At 34.3% G+C, this 22,618-nt stretch overlaps 1 protein-coding gene across 1 annotated transcript; it reads left to right on the top strand.

The window, feature by feature from the left end:
* Window positions 1–2,454: 2,454 nt before the first annotated feature.
* Window positions 2,455–3,165, top strand: LOC131875317 (uncharacterized). The gene is made up of 2 exons (XM_059219402.1): window positions 2,455–2,581; window positions 2,774–3,165. Exons 1-2 carry the CDS (start codon window positions 2,455–2,457, stop codon window positions 3,163–3,165), a joined length of 519 nt encoding a protein of 172 aa, XP_059075385.1.
* Window positions 3,166–22,618: the final 19,453 nt, after the last annotated feature.

Here is a 22,618-nt window from a genome sequence, read left to right as displayed (position 1 = left end):
TGAGCTGATGTGGTTTAGGGATCAATCTTTTTTGCCCCTGTTGAGAATGTGGTGGATGTTTGCTCCTTATGTGAGTGGGTCTAGGATGTATCAAATTGTTAAAAAGTTGGCCTATCTTAAAGGTAAGATTAGAGAATGGAATTCTCTTCATTTTAAGAATATGTTTGGTGAAAAGGCTAGGATTTAGGAGGAAATTTGAAAGCTTAGCTTGAGGAAGTATTGGCTCGTGAATCTTATTGGAGGAAAAAGTCTAGGGATTTGTGGTTATCAGAAGGTGATAGGAATACTAAGTTTTTTCATTCATCAACTAAACTAAGGAGACACTGTAATAGGATATCTTGCATTCATGATTCTAATGGGAATTGTCTGTCTGATGAGGGTGAAATTGGTTCAGAGGTTGTTAAAATTTTTAGGTCCTTTCTTTCTGCTGATTTTGTGGATTTAGATAGTAGCTTTGTTAATTCAATTCATCCTCTTGTTAAAGAGGAAGACAATAAGATGCCCATGACTCCTTTTACTAGTCTTGAGTTAAGAGAGGTGGTCTTTTCCATGTCTCCGGAGAAGGCTCCAGGGCCAGATGGGTTCACTGCTTTATTTTTTCAAAAATGCTGAGATTTTGTGGGGAATGATGTCCTATTAGCTTTTGAGGAGTCTAGGCGCAATATAACTATTTTGAAGGAGCTTAACACAACTCTTATTTCTATTATCCCTAAGGTGGACAATCGTAATTCTTTTTTTGACTTTCATCCTATTGCTTTATGTAACACCTTGTATAAAATCATCACTAAGACAATCTCAGTTAGGCTGGCTAAACTCATTCTTAGGATTATTTCTGTTGATCAGGGTGGATTTGTTCTTGGGAGGGAAACTTCAGAGGGTGCTATTGTTGCACATGAGAATCTACATTCCATCTCACTACAAAAGCCTCTGGCTATGATCCTTAAACTTGATATGCTTAAAGCTTATGATCGATTGGAATGGCATTCATTAGTTTCTGTTCTGAATCATTTTGGTTTTGCTCATAGTTGGGTTAAATGAGTTTTTCCTGCATTTCTTCTACTCTTTTTTTCAGTATTGTTTAATGGTCCCCTTTCTGGATTTTTCTCTTCCTCTCGAGGTGTTAGGGAAGGTGATCCTTTGTCCCCCTTTCTATTTATTCTTTTAGCTGAGACTTTTAGTAGGACCATTTATGTTGCTAGATCTTTAGGCCTTTGGAAAGGTATTAATATAGATGGGTATCCGATTTCCCAATCCCATTGTATTTTTGCAGATGATATTCTTCTGTTTGGTTCAGCCTCATTGGTAGAGGTTAGAGTCATCAAGAAAATTATTGCATACTACTCTTCTTTCTCTAGGCAGTAAGTTAATAGTCTCAAATCTAAGGTTTTTTTTTCTGAATTTTTCCCCTTTAGTATAGAGTAGGTTGACTCAATTTTGGGGTTTTGAGGTGGGATCCTTTCCTTGTAAGTATTTAGGCATTCCCTTTTTTTTTGGTTCAGATAAGACAATGTTTTGGGACAAAGTGGTTCATGCGATGTCTTCCAAAATTCCTTCTTGGAATCATAAATGGCGTACTTTAGCTGGTAAGATTCTTTTGATCAAGTCAGTTCTTAATGCTATTCCTATTTATTTGATGTCTATTTTTAAAATTCCTTCCAAGGTTGTTCATGAGCTTAAGGTGTCTTTAAGATCCTTTCTTCAAAATAAAAATATTGGGGGCAAGAAGAAGATCCCTCTCTTGGCCTACAATAGGGTTTGTCTTCCTAAGGAGTTAGGGGGTTCGGGTATCAGAGATTTATTTACTCAGAATAAAGATTTGGGGGTGAAACTTGTCTGGAAGCTCAACAAGGATCCCTCAAGCAAATGGGCCTCTCTTATGTTTGCTAAGTATTTGAGGGGGTCTCCTAGAGAGCGGTTATTCACAGCTTCATCTCTTCCAAAAGGGTCATTTTTTGGAATTTTATTTCTAATTGTAGATTGGTTATCCTTCCCCATCTTTCTTGGGTAATTCATAATGGGAGAAAGGCTCAATTTTGGGATTAAGTTTGGAATGGCCATGCTGCCATGACTTCCATTCAGGATTGGTCCCCTTTATCTGATATCCTCACAGATCAGTGGGGTGTGTTTGTTACTCATTATTGTTATGTTGATGTTTTAGGTCCCTATCCTATTTTTCATTGGAAATCCATTGATTATGTGTTGATAGGTCAAGAACTCAAAGATGCTTATATGCAGGAGCTTGAGAAGAGATTACTAGTATTTCAGGATAAGGAGGATTTTTTTATCTAGACTAAGAATGTTTCAAGTTCTTATACAGTAAAGGGGGGATATAAGGCTTTATCTCATCCCTCTTCTTTCCCCTCTTGGCCTTCTCATCTATTTTGGCATTCGACTTGCCTTCCTAAAGCTGGTTTCTTTGTCTGGTTAGCTGTTCAAGATAGATTTCTTACGGGGATGAGATTAGATAGGCTTGGGATTACAGCTGTGTTTCCTTGTGTGTTTTGTGGCTTCTTCATGGAATCTTTGGACCATGTGTTTTTGCATTGTCGGTTTGCTTCAGATTGGTGGTATTGGCTGTTTGGTAAGCTTGGATGGTCATTTGCTATTTGTTATAATTTATAATCTCAATTCTTGGCTTGGCCTTTGTTGTATTCGACTTCGTTTTATTCCTATCTCTGGATTGTTGCTCCGTCTATTGTTATTTGGAATATTTGGCTTGAGAGGAACTATAGGATTTTCAAGCACAAATCTGCTTCATTGGCGGATGTGATAGGTAGGATTCAATATTTCATTTTTGAGGTGGTGATTTCCTATATTTATAAAAATTTGGATCCTTTATGTTCCTTTTTCCATTGGGATAATTGGGTGACATGGAATTGGGAGGCTCTTCGAGTCATTCCCTCTCATGGGGCTGTATCATTAGATTTATCTTCTGTTGTCAAGCGTAGGCTTGCTAAATGGTCCCCTCCACTGCAACTCTCTTTTAAATTAAATTTTGATGGGGCTGCCAAGGGCAATTCGGGCAAATCCAGGATTGGAGCTGTCCTTTTTGACCATAACTCAAAATTGGTCAAAGTTGCTTGTAAGTATATTGGTTTTGGTTCTAACAATTCTGCAGAATTTCATGCTTTATCATTTGGTCTGGATTTAGCTATTTCTCATTAAGGATATTGTCATTGAAGGGGATTCTATGTTGGTTTTTCATTCGGTTTCCAATAAGAAATGTGCCTCTTGGCACTTACAATACCTTTTAGACTGAGTTCTTGCTCAATTAAAGTTTTTGAGTTCCTTTACTATCTCTCATTGTTATAGGGAAATTAATTGTATTATTGATTTTCTTGCTAACAAGGCAACAGTTGAGGGCTTGGAATATTTGGAAGTCTCTCCTACGGATATTCCCTCTTCTTGCATTAGCATTCTATATTAGCCTTGTGTGGTCATCATTTATTGCTTATTCTGTTGATTCATGGGCTTGGGGGTGCCCCTCAAGTTTGAAGTGGTTTGGCATGTGTTTTCTTATCCCTGTAAGTGTGAAATCTGAGCTTAGACCATTTATTTTATTCATTAGGTTTGGTGGTTTCTTTTCTAAAATTTGACGGTTTGATACTTTCATCACACACCATGTTCATCGTGGATATTCTTGTATGTCACTAATACATTTGGCCTCAAATTCCGATGATCTATGAGATTTCTTTTGCTTTATTGGATTGATTTATTTTTTTCAAAAAATTTCCCGTGTTCGTCGGAATTATGACACTAATACATTTGGTTTAGAATTTTGATGGAGGTTTCTGACGGAGAAGGTATATTGTGACCAAATTTAATTTTTTTTGAAAAAATGACTGAATTCCTTGAATTTTGATGATAATTTCACATTTGGTTTCGACGGAGAAGGCATTAGGAATGATATATATATATATTTTAAAAGTGTTTGCATTCGTCGAAATTTCGATGACAACGGGCATTACTTCAAAAAAAAAAGAAACACCACATTTCATTTTAACTCAAAGTTGCAATCCCGCGCAAGCAGAGCTCTATCACTCCCTGCGTGTGATCTCCTCCACCCAATCCTAGATCAAACTACTTGCCTATGAAAAGAATAGCTCTATCTGATAGTTCTAATACTTGATGCAAAGAGCTAATGCCAATAGCTGACAAGATGAGAGGGGGGGGGTGAATCATACAAACTTAAACTTCCATAAAATCAACAGATTCAACCTCGGTAATATATATTTCAGCAATATAACCAAAAACTGCTAAACATGTAAACGCATAAACATATAATCATCATGAAACTCATAACACCAGATTTAACATGGAAACCCAAATAGGGAAAAATCACTATGGGATTTCAGACCCACTAAGAAATATACTCTTCTAGATTATGCTCGGTTAAAAGCAAATCTTGTTAAAGATTACAAACACATTGCTAGATGTGACCCGGTTAAGAAATTTCCCTCAGATCTGTTAGGATCTTCACTTTGTTAGAAGTGACCTTGTGAAAGGATTTCAAACACTCATTTAGAATGTTACCTTGCTAGAGGGTTTACAAATAAGACTGTTAAGTCCACTCGGTTAAGAGATTTCTCTGTTATTCAGAATAAACAACAGTAGTAAATATATCTGCAACTTCACATCTAAAATGCTAAAGCAAATTCTTATTTGCTCAAAACAATCTTGCTATAAGACTTATCTAGTCTTCTGCTGGGCTCCTTACTCTGTTATTCAAATAGGTATCCAAGCTTCTGTGCTCGGTAATCACTATGTAGCATCCCTGTGCTTACACTTGCCCGCATACATTGTTCATCAATGATTTCTTATTTATAAACAATTCTCACTGCTTAATCTCTTTGATCACATTGCCCATGATCAATCTTAGCCATCAAATCTTCAATCTTGACTAGGTTCAATGCATCTTTTGATCTGAAAATGTTTTACCTTGCCTCAGGACTTGCAGTCTTTTCTTGGAACTTGCACAAGGTTATTGCAGTTCAATCTGCACTGTAGATCTTCCTGCCGATCTTTCTTTGCCATAGATCCTTTAACAAACTTTATGTGTGGCATTCCAATCATTTATACATATCCAGCTCATCATTTTCCTTCATTAAATAATGTTTGTATTCATCCAATGCGCTCTGTCATAACTCGGTTGCAACTCGATAAATACTAAACTTTACTCGATAGACATTCCACCTTCATTAACCAATATCGATAACGTTAGGGTTTACCGACTGGGTTCCTTAGGGTTTACCGACTAGGTTCTTTGCTCGGTGACATAGTATAGTATTAACCTTACAATCAACAACATATGTAGGATATCAACAAAATCTAAACATCATGATCTCATCATTGTCTAACTCGGTAATAGTTGCCCATTGAATAACTTATTCCCCTTATTCATATTCTTTCTGTGTCACTTACCGACCACTTAATTCTCTTCAAATCAATCTCCTCAAGATATGGCAACATCATACTGAATCAGAAAATCAATTTCTTGACATCAATGAGAAAATAATGTTATAAAGATAGTTATCATCCTTTTTCAGTTATATCAAATAGTCTTCAACAACCTTCTCAATATCCTTAATGAATATCAACAATCTGCCTTTCTACTGAAAATGCCAACACTATCACTCCCACCCAACCCAACATTCAAGCTTCACTGTGGCGACACATTCCAACTTTGACAACATTTCGCGCAATTTAACAACTAAAAGGTTAGGGTGCTCTACTTCATATTAATTTTTCATATAAATTTTCATTTTGGGGTTGCACATTATCGATTTAACATTGATAATATTGAATTTTGCAATGAATTTTGGACCTACTGCAAGGGAACTTTATGCCACACCATCGATAACTAGATTATCTATGAAGATCATGATTATCGATAGCTATATTAACCTTGATCATGCTAACAAAATATGGAAGTTGAACCTTAAAATAAAATGCTGAAGAAAACCCTTAAGTCTTGTTGAAGCTCCTGTACATCATATCAGGAATAATCCAAAAAAGGACCTCTTTCCTTACATTCCCATCATCACTATACTAGACCTAATAGACATAATTGCATGCATAATTCCTCTGAAACATAACATTAATTCACAAGGGCTTAAAGAATGATAGCCAGATAATTGTCAATTCTACTACTTTCACCGCAGAAGCCGCCAAGAGCCAATCATATTCCGCATCCAACATCCTTTGGAAGGGGGCTAAATTTCTGTTGATGACCCCAATTTGGTACACCTCCCATGCATCTTCTATTAGGGTATTCTTTCTTTCCTTCTCTGCCTTTTCTTGGACATTCTCCTCTTCCTCATCGTCTGGGTCCTCTTCCGAATATGATGAGACGTAATTGCTCGAGTTGAAATATAGACCCAACAAGCTTACCCAGCTACTTAAATCCAGGTTCAAATTTTGTTAGCAACAACTTGCCCATCCACAAAGCGAATGAACCCATCTATCTTTTGGATACATGCCTCCTTTGAATCTAGAACATCGATCATTGGGCAAAGCACGACTTCATAGACAAAACCATCACACCAATGTCTACCACTAGCCAAGATGGAGGTCACCAGTCTCCATATCGCATCTCCTGCCCTATCATAGGTATGAAACAACCTCCTGCACTGCATTTGAAAAATTTCCTCTCTACACATGTAACTCAGACTGAAATGATGAACCATTTCTGTGACACTTAGTTGAATATGGCATGCCTCCTCTCTACAAACACAATGGTCTTTTTATAATGATCAATCGTGAAACTACTGAGCCACAATTCTGGAATCGATTAGACCAATCTGATTCCTCTTGATTGAATATTGTCCTTGATATCTTCCTGCAATATGTGCATAATCTTTTTGCAGTGCCAGCTATGTACCTCCATTTGTTGTATTGCTCATACTCATCCTTCTCTTCTATCAAGATTGGTTTACCGAGATCCTTAGTATAAGCTGAGGCAAAATTTCACATTTTTTAACTTGTTCTTGCTTTGATGTTCTTATTTGCAGGATCCTTATTGCTTCTTACTATCCTTGAGAGCTCTGCACTCTGTACCTCATGAATCATTTCTTCTTTTTCATATCTTGACTCGATAGTACCGAAGCTTTAGACCATGCATTTCTTTTGGAGTCTATATGAGAGGGATTGGGCAAATATGCAAATAATGATAGACCATTGGTTTTCATCGGGTAATTGAGAAAAGAAGAATTGGAGTGGTACTTGAAGAACTATCCTCAACACTCAGTCACTTGGGATGTAGTAAAAAAAGAGAATTTTTAGCAAACTTTGGCACCCTAGAAATTCCAACTGAAAGTGTTAGTAGGATGCAAAACTTAACACAAGGAGACAATTAATCAGTTAAAAGCTATAACAAAAAATTTAAGGAAGTATATAGAAAACTGGAGGAACCTTTAAGTGAAAAATAGAAAATAGAATAGTTCATACACGTATTACATAGAGATATTTGAGCAAGATTGGATGGAAGTACCTAACAAATATGTTTATTCGATTTCCATGGCATACCAAATTGAAGCTCAAACATGGAGAAGACTGAAGAAAGATAGTAATGCTAAAATCCTTGAAGATTTACAACTAAAAGTACATAAATTATTAGTACAACAAGTAAACAAGGTCGGTGAACCTAAAAATCCTAAGAAAATTTGGTATACATACTGTAATATGTAAGGGCATATCCAAAATGAATGCCCCAAGGAAAGATGAAAGAAGACACTAGCTACAATGAAATTAGTATGACCCAATTCTATGTGTTATGTTATTTATCAAGAATGAAATATACATCTAATAAAAGATTGTCTGAAGAAAACCTCCAATCTAAAATGGAGGAAATCAATATTGTCATAATCACAACTATGATGTGGATAAGAAAAGCAATGTTGGATACTAAATCCCACACTAGAAAGATAACCAATATTCCTACTACATGTTGAATAATTAACAACAAAGTTATCATGGCAATAACAAACAATATAATTATAGAGGAGGTACATGAAGAGATTGAAGCAATAGAAAAAGATGTGATGCAAATTTTTTTCTCTGTGGAAAAGTGAGACATCATGCATTTATATGCTGGGTGGAGAAGAAAGAGAAATGTGATTTTTGCGAGCAAGACACTCAATATATATTTTCATATGAAAATGCAAGGATATTCTTTCAAAAACTAGCTAGTCAACCTACCCAAAGTGATGAGTTACAAAGAGAAACAAGAGTGATTTGAAGATGCTACAACAATGAATTAGAGGATGTCATAGAATGGATATGGGGTCCTTGGATACTTCTATGGAAGAGTACTCTAGAGGAAAACCAGTCATGGAGAATAAGAAGAAAAAGAAAACTAGATGGGAGAAGAAAGCACATGTTCTAACTAGACAAGGTACTGATACTAGAAAGAATAAGAAGAAATAAATGGTAGAGGAAGGTTATGAAGAAGATTATAGTCTAGAAGAAGAAGATGATGAAGAACCAAAATATTTTTAGCCAAATAAAAAGAAACATGAGAGAGTAGTAGAGCAGGATAAATAATCAATAATTCAACAATAACATGAAGAGGAGGGTTGTTTCACTAAGGAAGAAGTTAAAATGCTTTTAGAAATAGCAGCCCTTGCCAAACAAAAGGACTTGGTGCTTAAATTAAAACAATGGGGAAAGCACTGGAATAAGAAGAAATAAGTGAACCAGTTATTTGAGGACTGGAATTGGAAGAATGGTTGAAAGTAATTAGAACCCAACCCACCACCTCAAAGTTAAGGAGTATGTAAGTTAGTCAAGTGGCTAGATAAATAGACAAAATTTGTAGAAAATAGATGTTACAAGGTTCACAAGGATGAAGAAGAGGCAAATCCAATAATAGATATTAAGGTAGGAAAAGGAGAATGACAATTACAAGTAAAGAAGGATTCTAAAAATCACTATTATAATTAACCACTTAATCTTTGAGAAGAAAAAATAGCTATATCAGATAGCCCAAAAATGACAACAATAGGAGACTATTAGGAAAGAACTAGTTGTAGTATCAATAATTGAATTATTGACACAGTTTGTGGAACTATTCCCCTAAACTTTCATGGAGATGAAGGGAATTAAGGAAATAGGTACTATGAAAATACAACTAAATGAGAGCACTAAAACACATAGGAAAAGACCATACCACGTAAAACCTAACATGAAGAAAAGGGTGAAAATAGAGCTAAACAAAGCTATCCAAAGAAATATTCATTATTACCCGTGTTGACTACTTAGCCAAATTGGTAGAAAATAAACCAGCCAAAGATTATATTGCATATATTGCTGCTAAATTCTTGTACAATAATATCATTACCAAATTTGAGTGCTCCTTAAGTATCACAAGTCATGAGAGAAAGCATTTTGTCAATAAAATAATGTTGTCTTTGATTATATTTGGCATCTAAACTCATTGGTAAGTTCTTATGTAGCAATGTTTTGATTTTTTTTAGTTTGTCTATCGATTTGGAATGCACCAAACTAGTTATAAAAATATCTTTGAAAGATGTATAAAAGTATACAGTTTCATAGAGTTCACAATATTTATTATTCTATTATTTTTGAAATGTGATAATGAACATGTGAATTACTTGAAATATATAATTATTGAATAGAAACCTTAATTTCAAATTTAATGAAGCTATTGATACAAAAGACATAAAATTATTTTTTATGGTTATTTTTTTGATAGTTTATAAAAAAATTCATTTCAAAAAGTAAAGGAAATATAGTAGTTAATGACATATGCCTAGAGGCCCTACCGTCCGCATACCAAGCATTCCTAGGAATGTGCTGGTAAAAAGACAATATAACATTGAGGAATCTTTATCAAACTTACAATTGGGGTAACCAGTGTCTGTACAATAATGATTTTTGTTTTATTTCTAAGTTAAATAACCCCACCAATGGGTGGAAAATCTTATGTACATATGTGTTTTTATACCTTATGCTTTGTATGGTTCCATGATGCAATCTACATGTGCAAAGTGTGTTGGAGAGTTTGGTTTTTGTGTCTTAGTCTGATAAGATAATGAGATGATGAGTTTTAGGTGGTGTGAATGCAATAATCAGGCTTTGGAAGAGTTAGTGGAAGTCTAGAAGGGTGTGTGAAGACATCACAAATATGTCCCAAGGGTTGGCAATGCCAAATACCTAAGCCAAATAAGGAAGATGATGACTAACTTAATGACAGTGCTTTAGATTGAAACAATGCAGTCATGGGTTGAAATAATCCAAGTGGAAAGGAGTGTAAGCAAGGGGTTTGTGTGTGTTTGGTGTGAGGAAAGATATTAGAAGGGGTTCACAATCTTTATGATAAGAATTTGGATTATTGGGATGGGGGTTTGTCCCTTGAAAGTGTGACTGTCCCAAGCATACATGCCTATCTTAATAGGACAGTGTTGCAGCAGTAGGATACTTTGTGACCTTTAGGGTGGTTGGGAGGGTAAAGAAGGGTGTTTGGCTATGAAAAATAGTTCCCTTGAAGTTGTCATGCAATACCTTGGAGTGGTATGCACCCATTTGGCATTGGGAGTTGTGTCTAAATCACCACAAAGCCATTAGATATGTTTTGAGATGAAAAAGAAGAGTTAAATGGTTTTGGTTCAATTTGCATAATTTCCATGTTCAAGTAATTTAATTTGGTATATTATACTAAAACGTGATTTCAGAACTAACATTTCAACTTCTAGATTGTGGTCTAACTTGAAAAGAAAAGGTGATGAAAAATGTTATTGTCCCTGCAAAATCTATAAGGGGTTAAAGACTAGAAGACTTCTAATCAAAACAACTAAGAAACATTGTAGGCTACATGGTCACATTGAAGGTGGACATGATTATCATCCATTGGTAAGTTTTTCATTATATCATTTTAACAATTTATATGCATAAGAAATCACTTGATGATGAGATCATGATCATGGTTTATTTATGTTTATCAATTTTATATAGTTCGAGCACCCCAGAGCACATGATATGGATCAACACAACCTAGAGAATATGGTTTTTGAAGTGGAGGAACATGGAGGTGTGAATATCAAAGCTGAAGATAATGATCCCATGGAAGATGACGATCATGAGCCACAAAACACAATTGAAGATAATGGTACAAATACATTGATCCATGATACATTTAGTATTGGCACATTTGATCATGATGATGAAGATGACCTTGATGTTGTTCATGATGTCCCTCTACTTGAGAAGGCATCTGAGGCCCTTTACGAAGGCTCCCAGACAAGTCTTCTCTCCGTTGTATTGTTGTTGGTGAACTTGAAGGTTATGAATGGCTTATCCAACATAACAATCTAACGTATGTTAATGTATGCCATATATGCCATTATAATTAATAAATGGTGAATCATGTACCATTAATATTCTTTATATTAACAAATTATATTTTTTTGTTGTATATTGATAGGTGAGTTTTTGTTACCACCATCAAATATTCCACCTTGCTCATACAGAGAATTATTTGCCATTATGAAAGATATTGGAATGGAGTATCAAGCAATAGATGCTTGTCCCAGTGATCATATTATATATCACAAACAACACGAATTTCAAACTAAATGCCCTGAATGCCATATTAGTAGATATCGAATAAATCAAATAACAAAAAGGGTTCCTCGCAAGGTTCTTCGTTATATTCCCATTATTCCACGTATGCAACGATTATTCAAGTGCACTAGCTTAGCACAATTTATGGATTACCATGCACGCAAGAGAAGTCGAGATGACATTATTTGAATGACTATAGATGGTTCAACATTTATGGACATAGAGGAAAAGTGGCCACACTTTAAAGAAGAACCTCGTAATTTTAGGCTTTCATTGGCAGTAGATGATGTCAATCCATTTGGAGAGCTGAGATCTATTTACTTAGTGTGGCTTGTTTTTGTTATCAACAATAACATTCATCCATGGATGTCAATAAAGAGGGAGCACATAATGTTGGCAATGATTGTTCCGGGTATTTTATCATTTAATAGTCATCTACATTTAATTATAAATATTGCATTAAAATGGTCATAATAATTATGTAATGTTTTTGTTCATTCGAGTAGGTAAGTACCAAGTTAAAGATATGAATGTATATATTGAGCCTCTTATTGACGAGTTGCTGGAGTTATGAAATGGTGTCACTATGTATGACGTCTCTAGACCAATTGGACAAAGACAATTTCAATTCCATGCGATGCTTGTATGGACAATACATGATGCCCCAGGGCTAACACATTTTTGTGGTATGTTATAGTGTTCAAGTTGTGCATGATAATTATAATTAAAAAAATTAACATATTTAATCCAATTATACATTATCTTGTAGGTCTTCAAACAAAGGGAAAATTTGCATGTCCAGTTTGTGGTCCAAAGATGAAATATCGTCATTCAAAAAGTTTAGGAAAGTAGGTGTTTCATGAGTATAGGCACTTTCTCCACAAAAATCATAAGTATCGAAATACTGAAAAACATCTTTTCAATGGGAAAGAAGAGAATACATCAAAGCCATGAAGAATGACACCTCACCTGTGGAAGTTGGAATATAATAGAATTAATCATCAAGGTAATGCCATTCCATCTAATGGTTTATGTCATAAAACATCTTTTCTATTGTGTTTTGTTTATGGATGATGTGATTGATGATCGTGAAGGTCGTCAAGGCATAAATGACCACCTTCCTAAGGGACTAAAAAGTTATCCCTGACAATTTAGTAGGTTTCCCTACTATGAGAAGTTACAAATTGTGCATTTGTTTGATACTATGTATATTGGAAAGAATATAATAGAGACTTTATGGAAAATATTGGATGGAAGGCATGACAAAGAAAAAATTGTCAAAATTTGTAGTGACATTCAGTAATCCAATCATGCAATGAAAAATGTCATTCAATCAAATAGCCATGGAGACCAGATTAATATAAGTGACCTTCCTTGGTTATTAACGGACCAGCAAAGCAATGCTATAAAAAAAATTCATACGAAAATTTAATTTTCCACAGGATTTGTTGCGAACATAAACAATCTTATATCAAAGAAAAGTGAATTTGGGCCAGGGATGAAAACACATGATTGGTACACCTTCATTAAGGTAATTCACGTTCTTGTGTTTTTACTATATATTTGTATACTACGCATGTACTTTTCATTGTATTATGTTAGAAAAAAAATGAAATGAAAAGATAATTTTATAATTGTTGCAATACGTTCTACCTCTATCTCTCCCGGATGACTTCGACAATAATGTCAAGTAATTCATATATGATCTTGGAAAATACATGAGGTAAGTAGTGATATTTGTTCAGTTCATTGTATAGATATTATATTTGCGATTTGTTTTACTTGTTATGTAATATATTTTTTTGCATCTTGAATATCTTGTAGGTGGTTGTCATGTAAAGAAATCCATAAAGAAGATATAAAATATTGGAAGAGAAAAATTCCTCATCTCATGTGTGAAATGCAAAAGTGTCTACCTTTAGCTTTTTTCAATGCACAAGAACACTACCTCATACACCAAGGTGAGGAGATTGAATTGTGTGGACTTGTACACACTAGGTTAATGTGGATGGTTGAGAGGCACTTGAAATTTTTGAAGGCTTTGGTTTGACAAAGAGCACATCCTGAGGGTTCTCTGGTGGAGGCATATATGGTATACCAAACTATAGTGTATATTTCTGAATATCTTCCTAAGTTTGCAGCAAAGATCCACGTGGATCGTATTTGGGATCCTAACCGGGGAGTACTTGATGGGGAAAGGTAGATTGAGGAAAGTGAGAGGTAATTATAAGATGTTATTGTAGTTAATTAATTATTAATCTTTAAAATAAATTGGTTGTATGACGTCTATTTATTTTTTGTACAATTGGTCGAGATTGGGATGCACTACATTTGTATATTGCAATCAATCTTGATTGGATGACGGTATGGATTGAATGTTGTCAACATTCTACTTGCACATTAACATGGGAAGGTGTGGCTTCATTGGTTAAAGAAGCTCATCGTAATGGAGATTCCAATGTTATGCAAAGGGAAATTGATTTAGCATATGGTTTAAGAGATAAACAAGTACGTATAAATTTATTAATCACCCATATGTTTATCAAATCACGATACAGTAATTTTTACATGTTTGACATATCGCGGGTTAAACACCACAATGCTATGTGCTGCAATGGTCATAAATTTTGCATCAAAAATTTGGATGACACGAAGAAAACTTGTGATTCTGGGATAACTACAGTCTTTGAGGTGACAAATATTTCATCGAGAAACGACATACTTCCTCAAGAGTCTCAAAATCGATACTATGGCATTTTGGATGATATACTTGAGTGTGACTTTAATTCCTTCAAGTTAGTTTTGTTCATCGTCAAATGGTACAAGCTACGATTGAATAAAAATGATCCTGATAGAACTGTTATTGAATATGATAATGATTTTTACAATGGTTAATACAAGGTCATTTGAACCAGTTGGGGATGAGCCCTATGTTCTTCCAAGCCAATGTGAGCAGGTATTTTACTCAGAGGTTCCACATAAACTGGGCTGGTCATTTGTTGTTAGACACGATCCAAGAGGAAGGCCAATAAATTATAATGTAATGGAAGAAGAAGATACCGAAGAATTAGAAGATGATGTAGATGATGATCACGATTGATAGTTACTCAATGATGATGAAGAAGAAGAAGCTGTTGCTGCTGCTACTGATGATGATGATGATGATGATGATGATGATGATGATGATGATGATGGTGATGGTGATGGTGATGGTGATGGTGATGGTGATGGTGATGGTGATGGTGATGATGATGACGAAGACGATGATGGCGGTGGTGGTGATGATGATGATGATGATGATGATGATGATGATGATGATGATGATGATGATGATGATGATGGTGATGACGATCATGATGGTCATGATGATGAATGAAATGTATGGGCTATGCAATTAGTATATTATCTATTTAATATTGATTTCTTGATAGAAATTTATTTGAATTATATGGTTACATAATTAATTCATTATGTCTTGAATTCTAATGCCATTACATAATTAATTCATGATGCACCTTTTAATGTTTTTAATTCATGTTGCATGACCTCTAGCAGGTCCTTATATTAGAACTATGCCACCCCGAGGAGTTGGAGATAGGGAGAGTGACTATTTATGTGACATTTTTTAAAATTTGTTTTATTCATGGAATTTGGATTGTTTATTAGCTATGTGATGGATGTTGATTTAAAATACATATGTGATGGATTAAATGTTTATGATGATACATGTGACATTTTTTGAACTTTGTGTTTATTTATAGAATGTGGTTTGTTTATTACCTATGTGATGGATGTTGATTTATGATACATATGTGATGGATTACAAGTTTATGATGACACATATGTGATGCTAATTATGATGCTCAATTACGTATATGATGATACATCATGTGATGCTGATGATACATAGGTATTTATTGTTTATCAACTTACAAATGTAATGCTTATGATGCTCAATTGAAGGTGCTGATTTCATGTATATATTTTGTGTGATGCTGTCACCCTTGGTGGGAAGAGGTCATTGACTACAAACATCGTCAACCCTTTAGTTGAGGATCCTGCATAGTCTACATAAAGTAAAGGTAAGGAATTAAAAAATTTACAATGATTATGATGACAATGTCTTTTTTTTATTTAATACTCTTTTTGTCTACAAAGTTCATGTTGTGTACTATGTAATTTTTAGCTAACATAAGATAATTGAATTACATGTGTAGGAACCTAAACTCCTTTGACGAGGATCCTATATAGTCTCATGGATTGATAGGTATAAGTCAATACACCCTATAGAAATAGTTTATTTTTTAAAAATTACTTGGAAAACAAACTTCCTAAGTTTTTCAAACCTCAACATTAGCAACAAATCTGATACAGTTATCAACACTTGAGGCCCCAGTTGGAATTATTCAAATTTTAATCTCAACATCAACTTTAGGGCCGACTTCTTCATCAACATTAACCTCATTTGCAAAATATCTCTCTCATTACTAGCTAACTCTCTCATTTGATGGAGTGTAGGTACCACCAAATAGGTATTTGTCAGACGTGTCTTCCTCGAGTGAGGGAAATGTAGGAATAGAAAATGAAAGTGAGACATGTAGTAGGTCTATAGTAGGGAGATTAACTAGAGGTCAAAAGATTAGAAGAAAATTCAATAAACGCATGAAATTTTTCCTTGCTCAAGGGGGGTCACGTTCTTATGATGATGAGACCAACTGCAACATTGAGGTGCCCTTGAGGTACAAACATCTATAGAAACAATGGGTACCCAAGGATATATCGCATAGAACCTTCGTCGTTGCATGGTTTGGGCCTATTTTCCATGGATGGCACAAAGGTCTATTACAACAAAGTTGATGAATTGATGGAGTTTATCGGACCTTGTTACAATTACAATAATTGGACACAGATTGTTTGATATAAAAAAAGTATGTGTAGGTATGCACTATCAGCAAATTATATACAACAGAAAGATAATGATCAAAGTAAAGGGTAAGAGCAAGAAGTTGTGTCCACTTAATGTGGAAGTTTTGGACTTAGTTAAAAAGTTGAAATTGGGCAGAAAGAATAGGAGAGGAATCGAGATCCCGTTGGCTCTCAGCATCTCGAGCCTAAAATCAAACAGGATCTTGTGGGCCCTGGGATCTCGAGCCTAGAGCTCCAAGCGGGATCGTTTGGAATATATAATTTTTTTTAAACGTAATGCAGTTCATTTTTATCATACGGGATACTGATTCAAGGTGTGGATCCCTCACAGGAATTGCCAACAACTCACCTTCTAGTCTTCCAGGTATGCCCAACACCCATTTTTATTCAATAATTCATGTTTAGATTAATTTTTTAGTTGAAAAATTAGAAATTTAGTTTAAAAATTATTTTTTTTGTTAATAATTTTTAGTTTTAAATTTATTTTTTTGTTAGAAAAAAATGTGTTTTAGTTCAATAATTTTATTTTAATTAGAAAAGTATGTTTTTATTTTAAAAATTAGTTAAATTTAGTTTGAAATTTTTTTATGAATTGATTAGATTAGGATTTTTTTAAAACGAAACGAAAACCCCCCAAAAAATCAAAACCAAAACATTTAGTTTACAAGATCAAAACAAAAATGAAAATGAAAACCAAAACCAAAAAATCACAACAAAAATGAAACTATTTAAAACATCTTTAAATTGTATACAACATACCCCCTATGACCACATAGGATCACATCACGTCCAACCCCTTACGACCACATATGACCCCATAGGATCAGCCATAGTGTCCAAAGGGGTCATGTATGTGGCCTTAAGGGGTCATGCATGCACATTCTAATGTACATGTGTGACCCCTTAGGACACTATGCACGATCCCATGGGGTCGCACATGTACATTGTAGAACACATGCGTGTATCCCCTTAAGCCATCTCCTATTTTCAAATTCATTCCCCTTTTAAGCCACATTTGTCCTATAATTTAGTTTGAGCCATGTCTATATTATACCTTGAGTTAGAATGCGTGTATGTGTGTGACGAGCCTTTACTAGGACCACATTCTATTCTAATGGGTCATAATATGGTCCTAAGGGGTCACACGTGTTAGAACACATGTGTGACCCCTTAGGACCACATATGACCCCTTTTACCATCCTAGTAGTTGGGGTATATTGCATACACCAAGTATAGGATGTTAAAAGGGCTCATATGTGGTCTTAAGGGGTCACACATGCGTGACCCCTTACAACACAATGTGGTCCTAAAGGCCCGTCACACACATGCCACTTTTTTAACATTTATGTACACAACATGTACCCCTTATGACCCAATTTGACCACATAAGATCTCCTATATTGTGTACATATGTCTATCCCCTTAAGTCAGGTGTCTTAAGTACATGAAATTAAATAATTAACTAATTACGACTATACCCCTCTTAAAACATACTATTACAATCATACCCGTTTTAATGTATACTAGGACCTATAAACTATATTTAAAGTAAATCTTCTTATAAAATGATCCCCTTAACTATATGTATACTAGGACCTATAAACTATATGTATACTAGGATATTTTAAAATGTATACTAGGACCTATTAACTATATGTATATACTAGGACCTTATAAAATGATCCCCTTAAGCCACATGTGTGTCCTATATTTAAAGTAAATCTTCTTTCCTTTACTTGCCACATACATCCTATAATCTAGGCAGATGGTATTAAGCCACATACATCCTAATTAGGCCTATCATCTTAAGCCACATACATCCTAATTAGCCCAATCCGTTTAAGTCATGTGTCTTAAATGATTAATTACAAAATTTGTAGATGCTAAATTTGAAATTCCTATTCTAAACTTACATGAAATTAACTAATTACAACCATATGGGCCTCTTAAATAGCATGTAATAGGTCCTATTAACTATATATTCAATTTATTAAACTTAATTATGATCAAATGTAATTTAATTTCGACCATGTCCCCTAAGACACATGTAATTAGGAAATGTTGCATGTACATCCTATAATTTCTAGGCCTGTCCCCTTAAGCCAGATACATCCTATAATTTATGCCTCTCCCCTTAAGCCACATACATCCTATAATTTGTAGATGCTAAATTTGAAATTCCTATTCTAAGTACATTAAATCAACTATTTACAACCATACGGGCCTCTTAACATACTATTACGTCAATTCCCCTTTTAACATACTAGGACCTATTAACTATATATATTATTAAATGCCATATGTATTAAATAGCATGAAATAGGTCCTATTAACTATATATTCAATTTATTAAACTTAATTATGATCAAATGTAATTTAATTTCGACCATGTCCCCTTAAGACACATGTAATTAGGAAATGCACGTACATCCTATAATTTAGGCTCGTCCCCTTAAGCCACATACATCCTATAATTTGTAGTTGCTAAATTTGAAATTCCTATTCTAAGTACATTAAATTAACTATATTTACAACCATATGGGCCTCTTAACATACTATTACGACAATTCCCCTTTTGACATACTAGGACCTATTAACTATATATATTATTAAATGCCATATATATTAAATGGCATGAAATAGTTCCTATTAACTATATATTCAATTTATTAAACTTAATTATACTCAAATGTAATTTAATTTCGACCATGTCCCCTTAAGCCACATACATCCTATAATTTGTAGATGCTAAATTTGAAATTCCTATTCTAAGTACATTAAATTAACTATATTTACAACCATACGGGCCTCTTAACATACTATTATGACAATTCCCCTTTTGACATACTAGGACCTATTAACTATATATATTATTAAATGCCATATATATTAAATAGCATAAAATAGGTCCTATTAACTATATATTCAATTTATTAAACTTAATTATGATCAAATGTAATTTAATTTGGACCATGTCCCCTTAAGACACATGTAATTAGGAAATGCATGTACATCCTATAATTTAGGCTTGTCCCCTTAAGCCACATACATCCTATAGTTTGTAGATGCTGAATTTGAAATTACTATTCTAAGTACATTAAATCAACTATATTTACAACAATACGGGCCTCTTAACATACAATTACGACAATTCCCCTATTAACATACATTCAATCTATCCCCTTAAGCCAATCCCCTTAAGCCAATCTATTAACATACATCCTAATTAGGCCTACCCCCTTAAGCCAATTGTCCTAGTTAGGAAAATCCCTTTAAGTCATGTGTCTTAAATTATTAATTACAAAATTTAATTACGATCTATTTAGGCCTATCCCCTTAAGCCAAAATTATCCTATTTCTAGTTTGATCCCCTTAAGCCATGTGTCCTAACTGTAGGCCAATCCCCTTAAGTCATGTGTGTCACTTGATGATTAATTATAAAAATTTTCATGTAGATGTTAAATTTTAAATTCTTATGTACATGATCATATATATTATATGTACAATCGTGCATGTTCTTGATTTCATATGTACACATGTAATTTTTTTATCATTTATTTATTTGTAAATTTTGTATATGTATATATATGTTTACAATGTATATATATATAGATTGTACATGTTTTAAAATTATTCATAATTTAAATTCATGTTTTAGTTTCAAAATTTAGATTTTAAATTAAATGTATTGAATGTGTACATGTGTATATATATATGCAGAGCTCAGATTACATACACATCATCACATGGATTTGTTTGATATAGAAGATTTTCTTAATGAAACAAGGCCTGAGAAACCCCCCCCAGATGACCCTGCCCATGGTGCACCACCTCCACCCCCACCTCCACCCCCACCCCCTCCTCCACCCCCACCCCCACCCGATCATCATCCTCCACCTCCTGATTCTGTTGAGGGTCGATTTCGAGTCATTATTGATGAGAATGTTATTTTCATATAGGGAAAAGTTAATGAGATCCTTAGAGCACCACATATATCCCCACACATGCACCATTTTGCATCGAAGATGCAAAACGTTATTGATGCAGTTAGGTCTATAGATGCAGAGCTCGATTCACATTGAGCATGGAAAGAGGAGAGACACCGGTTTTATTTTGATGGCCTCTCCTATAAGGATATTTTGAACCTAAGAATAGACAAATCTCACCTTGTTCCATATTTTTCAAACCCCATCACAGCTGAACCCATTCCACCAAACAAATCCCGCATATCCATGGGGTGGTGTACACATCTAGGCAGGGCTGATAATTTTTGGGATTGATTGCAGATGGTATTTGATACTCCACCACATGCCAACTTAGAGTGCCCTTTATACTTCTTGAGAAAATTATATGTAGAGTTTGTTTTGGGTTTAAAGCCCAATTATTTTGATATAAGAGCATTCCAGGGTGTTGGTGGTGGCATGCCACAAGATAGGTTGGCGGCACATATTGACCCCAATAGACCTGCCCATCGCTAGGCCATTGTGGCTCCTATGCCTATTATACCTATGATTGTTCATTAGCATTATGTTATCTCCACATTGGACTCATTGACCACACTCACTGGTAGCCTTAGTAAGCAGACAAGCGATTTGTTGGACCGTGGCAACATTGACACTGGTGAGGATGATGTTGACATGAGTACAACCATTCCACATACATCGACACCTCATTTTTGTATGAGTTGCCATCGACTATACTATGGGCCTTGTGATGGTCCAGACCTTGCTTCGAGTTCACATCATGGTCCATCCTCTTCAGCAGCACGGGGAGCATCCACTGATCATGATAATATTGGTTCATATGTCAATTTTCTTTGTGCCAATGATCATCCCATAGATCATGATGTACGTGGTAAACAGGTATGGGGAGATCTAGTACATACATGTACAGTTTGCAATTTTATATATATATATATATATATATATATATTTAAATTTACATAATTTATATAGATCTCCCTATCTATATGTCTTCACTATTTACACATTTACATGTCTCTAGCCCATGTTTGGGGCCACTACGACACCGACTTCCACGTCAGATTACCCATCTGCCACTATGGTGAGTGTAGCTCCTCCAACATCAGTTGTTGCAGATGAGAAAAGAGATTAGGTACGTTGACACTCTATCTTAATTTATATATATATATTGTAGACACCCAAAATTGTCATGTCTAATTAAATAAATATTTTATTTATGTAATTACTTTAGCTTAATTCTTCTATTAATTAAATAAATATTTATTTATTTAATTAATTCATTTATCCTCTTCTAGCCTTATTTCTCATTTAAATAAATACATTTATTTATTTAAATTATCCTTTTCCTAAATTTAATAAATATTTTATTTATTTAATTATCCCAATTCTTCTATTAATTAAATAAATCTTTATTTATTTAATTAATTCATTAACCTTTTCTACCTATGACACATGTCATTCATCTCTTAATTCATACACTACCTACCCCTTTCATTATTTTATTATTTCTTTTACCTACCCTCTAATCATAGCCAACCTCCTTTTACACCTCTCAATCTTATCCCTCCATTTCATATAGTGTCTTCTATATAAGGAGATGCTTCCTTTATTATCAAACCCGAATGATCCTAATGAATCATCTTTTATACATTGGACTACACTACGATCCTACTTGCAACCACATTCCGTTCTTTGTTGAGCTCTTGTGCACACATAAAATCTGAGAGCAAATATATCAAGCAAGATCAATGGAGATAGGAAGAATGGAGATCAAAACCCTATTGGACATGTGATGGTATAATCTTTGTGATTTCGTTTGATTTTCATTGTCTTAGGTAATCTTCATATGTTATGGTGGATCTTTGTTGTTGTTAGGCTAGGGTTTTGTGGTTGAATTCATTTAGCCTTTCAATATTGTTATTATTGTTATCCATTTTCACCATATACATATATATATTTAGAGATTTAATTAATTTTGTTCATCCAACTTACATTCAATATTTTAAATAAATAAATAAACATCATGTACATTTGATTTAATATGTAGATTTAATTAATTTTGTTGTACAGGTGGACACGACCATCAGGATGAGTTTACATCCAGATGGGCCATATGATCATCCTGATCC

The sequence above is a fragment of the Cryptomeria japonica genome, chromosome 4, assembly GCF_030272615.1.
Source record: "Cryptomeria japonica chromosome 4, Sugi_1.0, whole genome shotgun sequence".
NCBI classification, from domain to species: Eukaryota; Viridiplantae; Streptophyta; class Pinopsida; order Cupressales; family Cupressaceae; genus Cryptomeria; species Cryptomeria japonica.
The sequence above is the reverse complement of the archived record's forward strand: the minus strand, read 5'-3'. Positions and strand labels throughout refer to the sequence as shown.

Excerpts from the sequence above, each read along its gene's own strand:
- LOC131875317 (XM_059219402.1), top strand. The coding sequence starts at position 2,455 with ATGAGATTAGATAGGCTTGGGATTACAGCTGTGTTTCCTTGTGTGTTT. Across the intron at positions 2,582-2,773 it reads TTGGTGGTATTGGCTGTTTG|GTAGGATTCAATATTTCATT; the intron begins GTAAGCTTGGAT and ends CGGATGTGATAG.